General features: G+C 41.8%; 1 protein-coding gene across 1 annotated transcript; it reads left to right on the forward strand.

The window, feature by feature from the left end:
- Positions 1 to 248: 248 nt before the first annotated feature.
- On the forward strand, positions 249 to 1,268 carry LOC149169971 (uncharacterized). The gene has a single exon (XM_089425403.1). The coding sequence runs from the start codon at positions 249 to 251 to the stop codon at positions 1,266 to 1,268; it is 1,020 nt and encodes a 339-aa protein (XP_089281529.1).
- Positions 1,269 to 6,628: the final 5,360 nt, after the last annotated feature.

Here is a 6,628-nt window from a genome sequence, read left to right on the forward strand (position 1 = left end):
TGGGGGAAATATTGATAAACTCAGGAAAAGTGATACCTCTGTCGGAGGTATTCTTCCCCTCTTACAAAAAGTTTTAAATGATAGTGCTCAGCTGGAATATTAGGGGTTTGCATAGTAAAGGCAAACAGAGGTATCTTAAGGACAAGTTGAAAAAAGAAAGACCTAGTGTTATGATATTACAGGAAACAAAGATGTTGAACCAACAGATTGAAGAAATAATAGAAAAAGGTAGGTTACAGTATCAAGTAATGGGACAAGATGCAATTGGTTCTGCGGGAGGCATCGCAGTCCTGTGGAACCCAAATGAAATCATCATAGAAAACTGGTCAAGTATGAGCGGCATCCTCACTGGGCTTGGCAGAATAGTAGGAACCAGTCATCAGGTGGTTATCTCAGGCGTCTATGGCCCCCCGACCCCTGGGAAAAAAGAACAGTTCATAAACAGTTTCAAATTGATCCGCAGACATTACCCTGGAGCTGCTTGGATCATTGGGGGAGACTTTAATTTGATCAGATCACTGGAAGAGAAGAAAGGAGGGACGAGGAAGAGGGATCACTTCATGGACGACTTCAATGATATGATAGCTGAACTTAGGCTTGTCGACGTCCAGACTATTAACGGGGTCCATACGTGGAACAACAGAAGGGGAGGAAAGAATCAAATTGCTTCCAGATTAGATAGATTTCTAATTTCTGAGGACATTATGAACAAAGATATTTTTGTTGAGGCCAAAATCATTCCATCTTTGGGATCTGATCATTGGCCGATTAGATTAGAGATGGATATCAAAAAGATTCAGGGGAAAATACCCTTCAGATTTGAATCCTTTTGGCTGAGGGATCCCGATTTCATCAAGAAAGTGGAGGAATGGTGGAATCAATGTACCAGTAAAGGTAGATGTAGAATGCATACCTTCCAGCTTAAACTGAAAGAACTGAAAAACAGAATAAAAAAATGGAACAAAGACGAATTTGGCAATATACTAGAGGATAAACAAAAACTGGAAGAGGAAATGGCTGAGCTGCAGCAGAAGATAATTTTGGAAGGCAGAACGGAGGTCAGCATTAACAGGGAAGGAGTAATCCTCGGAAGATTGGAAGAAAGACGAAAACAAGAGGAGATCCTCTGGCGTCATAAATCTAGGATAAAATGGTTAAGAGAGGGAGAGAAAAATACAAAATTCTTCCACCAGTCAATGATCAAACACAGGCAAGGAAATAGAATCCTTTCGATTAAAGATAGGAATGCGAGAAGGGTGGTGGAGTAGAAGGAAATTGAACAGGTTTTAGTGGATTACCACAAAGAGATGCTAACAGAACCTCAAGTGGATAGATCAGGGGCCATTCAAGAGATCTGTTCTGCCATTCCTAATCTGGTCACTGAGGATCAAAACAAAGCCCTCATGAGGGCCGTGACCTTAGAAGAGCTGGAAGATGTCGTGAAGACTATGAAAAAAGGGACTGCTCCTGGACCGGATGGTTTCACAGTGGACTTCTACCAGGCAAGCTGGCATTTCTTGGGGAACGAGATTCTGGACATAGTGGAAGAATCAAGAATAAATCAAAAGGTATGGCAGGCTTTTAATTCAACTTTCTTTTCCCTCATACCTAAGGGAGACAACCTAGAAGAGGCAAGTGGATTCAGACCTATAGCTCTCTGTAACGTCATTTACAAAATGATAACTTCTCTGATTGCCAAAAGACTCAAACCGCTTTTGGACAATCTTATCTCGGCTGAACAGACCGGTTTTGTGGAAGGTCGGCAAATTCTCGATGGGCTCGTAGTAACTCAGGAGGTGATTCACTCCCTAAAGGTTAAAAAACAAAAAGGGATGCTGATCAAATTGGATTTATCCAAAGCATATGATAGGCTTAATTGGAAGTATTTAGAAACAGTGCTAGAGAGATTTGGGTTCCAGCAAAGATGGATTGCTTGGATTCATAACCTGATCTCATCCCCCCATTTTTCTATTCTGGTTAACGGAAGCCCCTCTAAAACCTTTAATGCCTCCCGAGGCCTCCGTCAGGGCGACCCTTTGTCCCCTTTCCTTTTCATTCTTGCCGCGGAAGGACTTGGTCGATTTATTAAACAAGAAAGAATAGCAAATAGAATCAAAGGGCTGAAACTCTGGGGAAACAATCTCCCTTTAACTCATCAACAATTTGTTGATGACATTATGTTGTATGGGGAACCAACGGTAAGAGAAGTCCGACACCTTAAAAGAATCCTAGACTTATTTGCCGAGGCATCTGGGTTAGAAATTAATAAAGACAAGTCTTGCATCTTCATCTTCAATACAATGGAGCAGATCAAATCTCATCTTATTAGAATTCTCGGCTTCAAGAAAGGAGAATTTCCTTCTAAATATTTAGGTAATATTCTGGACCTCACCTCAAAAAAGGTGAAGAATTGGCAAGGAACCCTTGACAAACTAAACAACAAGGTCTCAAACTGGGCTTTCAGAGTTCTGAATATCGCTGGCAGAGTAGTTCTAGCCAAGTCGGTCCTCCAGGCGATCCCTATATACCCATTAGCGAGTATGGCTGCACCTGCTGGGGTTTGTGCCAAAATTAGGGAAATAATAAGAAAATTTATATGGAGTGGATCTGAACAGAAGAAAAAATGGGCCCTGGTCTCGTGGAGACAGCTGACAGAGAGAAAAGAAAAAGGAGGTTTAGGTCTAAGGGACCCGGAAATTCTTAATAAGGTGTTAGGAGCTAAACTGTGGTGGAGATGGCTCAGTGGTGGAAATGACTTATGGAAAAACATATGGAGGACCAAATATAGAATGCCAAACTCTCCAGCTGACATCCTAAGACAGCAGGAAATCCCCAAAGGCTCCTCTATTTGGGATCTTGCCTCCCAAAACAGAGATCTAATTAACAATCATACCTTCTGGGAAATTAGAGGAGGCAAGGAAGCTAACTTCTGGGAAGATAGGTGGCAACAGCGAGAGAGATTAACGAATAACCAGGACCTCTTGCAGATACGGGATAGAATTGAAAGAAACAGACCCAGAGTTAAGGACTACTGGAAAATAAATGAAATGTCGGAGGGATGGAGAATCTGGGAAGACCCGACAAAGTGGGATCGGGAACTATCCCCCGAACTCCAGGAACACTACAGAAAAGAGATGGGATCAAGGAAAATCCGAGAACGACATGGGAAAGATATCCTTCGATGGGGATACAATATGAAAGGGATATTCACAACGAAAGAGGCCTACTTCTTAAAGGACGCTCAGGACAGAGATGACAGGAATATAGATTGGAAAACTATCTGGGAAAGCAACTGGTGGCCTAAGGTTTCCATCTTTGTATGGCTAGCCTCTAAAAACAAAATTCTGACCTGGGATCGAATTCAAAAGAAAGGATTCATCGGCCCTTCTCGTTGCTACCTTTGTAACAAGGATACTGAGACTAGGGACCATCTGCTGATCAATTGTTCCTACACAGAGCAACTCTGGAAGATGACTAAACGGCTATTCAACAAAAATGGTTTTCATACCAGAGATTTCACTGATTTGGTCTTCCAGTGGAATAAGGAAGCCTTTCAATGCAGGGTTGTCCAGAGGGCTTGGAACCTTATCTCTCCTTTCATACTATGGATGATCTGGAAGGAACGAAACAGGAGGGTGTTTCAAAACTCGGGAATGAATCCAGAGATCATTTGGGATCGGGTTATTGAAAGTATGCGGAAGACTATCCTGGTCGAAAAATGGGACACTGAGGATTGGAAAGCAAACTTGGAAGAACAGGAAATTTTAAACAGGTTAAATCTTCAAATAGACATGGTGCACTTCAAACGTCCGACCACTCAGGACATGCGAATTCAAAGTTCAGATAAATTCAGATATCCGCGAGAGTAGTTTATCAAACTCAACTTTGACGGGGCCTCGAAGGGGAACCCGGGCGAAGCTGGCTTCGGGGGAATCTTCAGAGAAAGTAATCACCAGGTTAGATGGATTTTCGCAGAATGGGGAGGGCAGATGACCAATAATGAGGCTGAGTTCTGGGCCCTGCATCAGGGTCTGTGTATTGCCATTAGAAATGGCTATAACAATCTGGAAATTTCCGGGGATTCGAAGATCGCTGTTGACATGCTGAGGAGGCTCAGCAATGGGCAGGCATGGGAGAAAGTGGCCAAAAGCTGGCGCACGGCGGGCATTATTCAAGAAATAGCAGGTCTTATCAAGCGCATCGATTATAGACTCATTAGCCATGTTCGGCGCAAAGGAAATCAGCCTGCCGACTGGCTTGCCAATTGGGGCTGCCGAGGACGTGGCAATACCATGGACAGCCAATGGAGAGCTGTGGAGGGTAATCAGGATTGGGAAGAGCTGGCAAATATAATCAAATCCGATCATGACCATGCAACAAATGCCAATGAATGAATCAATGAGCCGGACAGATACGGGCAAGTGGAGGCCTCGAGCAAAGGGAAGAATCCAGTCGAGACAGACAAAAAGCATCATGAAAGATTGCAGACTGAAGGATCGTGACCTAGACGACAGTACAGTGACGGCAGTTGAAATGTTTGGGCGACAGTACACTCCAGGTAACGTAATTAATGGCCGTTCTATGAGAGGTGCAGACTGCGGCCCGCCGGACCTCACAGCAGAAGAGATTAACAAAGATATGATGACCGAGAGTAATGGCTCTAAGGTGCGTTTCTGGCGGCAGAAGATTACCGGAACAAGCGGTTTCTCGACGGAAAGAAGTCGCTTTTATTCCCTACGTTGGCCGAATGAAAATTCATTCTGCATCTTTCTAAATTGGGTTAGGGTGGAGGTTTCAGTTAAGCATCACCAGCGAGCAGAGTCCATTCCTAGGTATCAGAGAACCAGGGGTGTCCGTCCGTCGTTTATCATGGAAACTAGACAGAAGCTTAGGCAGGTGGAAGAGAATCAGAATGTCGGGGAGGACAGCAGACGCCGTAAAGGCAAAATCATTATGCAGCAGGACCCTCCTTTTACTGTTTTGGAAATTGAGGATGATTCGGATGAAGACCCAGCCCCAGATGTTGGTAGCAATGGCAGATACCACCGACAGACCGCGTCGGAGGAAGGAAAGGAGCAAGAGGAGGTAGATTTGACTGGTTTTCAAGACCCGAAGGTCCGGCGCTACGGTATGAGGAAGCGCAGCCCGCCAACTGATAAGGTTCCTGACAGAAATGGTAAACGGATTAAAAGCCAGAAGGGTAAAGGCAAGATGGAGGGGGAAACCTCCAGAGGTGGCCAGGGGAAGAGACGGAAGCAAAAAGAAACCGTCTTACACCGAATTCGCAGGGCTGAAAAGGCTTTCTCCCGCAATGCCAAACCTGCTGTTCGCAAACTCATGCAACACCTGGAAGAAGATTCGATTCAGGAGAATTCCGACGAAGAGATGGGCGAATGGGAATTCCTTATCCCTGACCCGGGGCATACTCGAGGGCGCATGTCCTTATTCAAACAGTCGCTCCACATCTACTGGGTTATGAAGGGCCTCATGGCCAAAGCGTTGGAGCAGGTGGTGAAAGAAATGGTTAATTTGGCTAAAGGGGGTCCAGATATCCACTGTGAACTGGCCTTTCTGCGTGTGGCAATGACCAAACAAGATGAGAAGCTGGAGGCTATTCAGCAGCTGCTGAACCGCATTCTCCCAGACCCAGCGGATGAAGCAGCTCAACATCCTGATGGCGGCATCGAATGACAGGAGATATGTTTAACATCTTTAGTAATTTTTTTGGCTTTAGATTTGTACCTGTTAGAGATAGTAGAAGGCATGTAATTCAGAACAACAGTTTTAGACATAGTGTTAGTAATGTTCATGATTGTATAGCTTTTCTTGCTCAGACTACCAAACTGAGAGCCTTCTATTTTTGGGCTGCTTTTAAAAACTATCGATGGAACTCCGACCCGGTTTCCCCTTGAGGGCGGGCTATGACTGATTTTGATATGATGTACTGTTTTTTGATCGAGTAATAGAATGAGAAACACCCAGCTTACAAAAAAAAAAAAAAAATTAATTCATGTTATTACTATATTTTTTGTTTGTTTTATGTCTTATTTTTACTATATTGTAACACTATTTTGTAACACTATTATACTAGTCAATATCATTATTTAAGTCATGTTATTAGTATATCGTTCGCTTGTTTTATGCTCTATGTTTTACTATTTTTTAACACTATTATACAAATCATTATCATTATATATTTAATGTTATTTCTATATTAATAATTTTAATTCATGTTATTACTATATTGTTTGTTTGTTTTATGTTTTATGTTTTACTATATTGTAACACTATTGTACTAATCATTATCATTATTTAATTCATGTTATTTATTGTTTGTTTGTTTTATGTTTTTTGTTTTACTATTTTGTAACACTATTAACTAATCATTATCATTATTTAATTCATGTTATTACTATATTGTTTGTTTGTTTTATGTTTGATGTTTTTCTATATTGTAACACTATTATGCTAATCATTATCATTTTTTAATTCATGTTATTACTATATAGTTTGTTTGTTTTATGTTTTATGTTTTACTATTTTGTAACACTATTATACTAATCATTATAATTATTTAACTCATGTTATTACTATATTGTTTGTTTGTTTTATATTTTATGTTTTGCTA

The sequence above is a fragment of the Pinus tabuliformis genome, chromosome 4_2 (genome assembly GCF_031772625.1).
Source record: "Pinus tabuliformis cultivar Carrire ecotype Pingquan chromosome 4_2, CPIR1, whole genome shotgun sequence".
NCBI classification, from domain to species: domain Eukaryota; kingdom Viridiplantae; phylum Streptophyta; class Pinopsida; order Pinales; family Pinaceae; genus Pinus; species Pinus tabuliformis.

Coding starts and splice junctions, on each gene's coding strand:
- LOC149169971 (XM_089425403.1), top strand. CDS start 249: ATGGGACAAGATGCAATTGGTTCTGCGGGAGGCATCGCAGTCCTGTGG.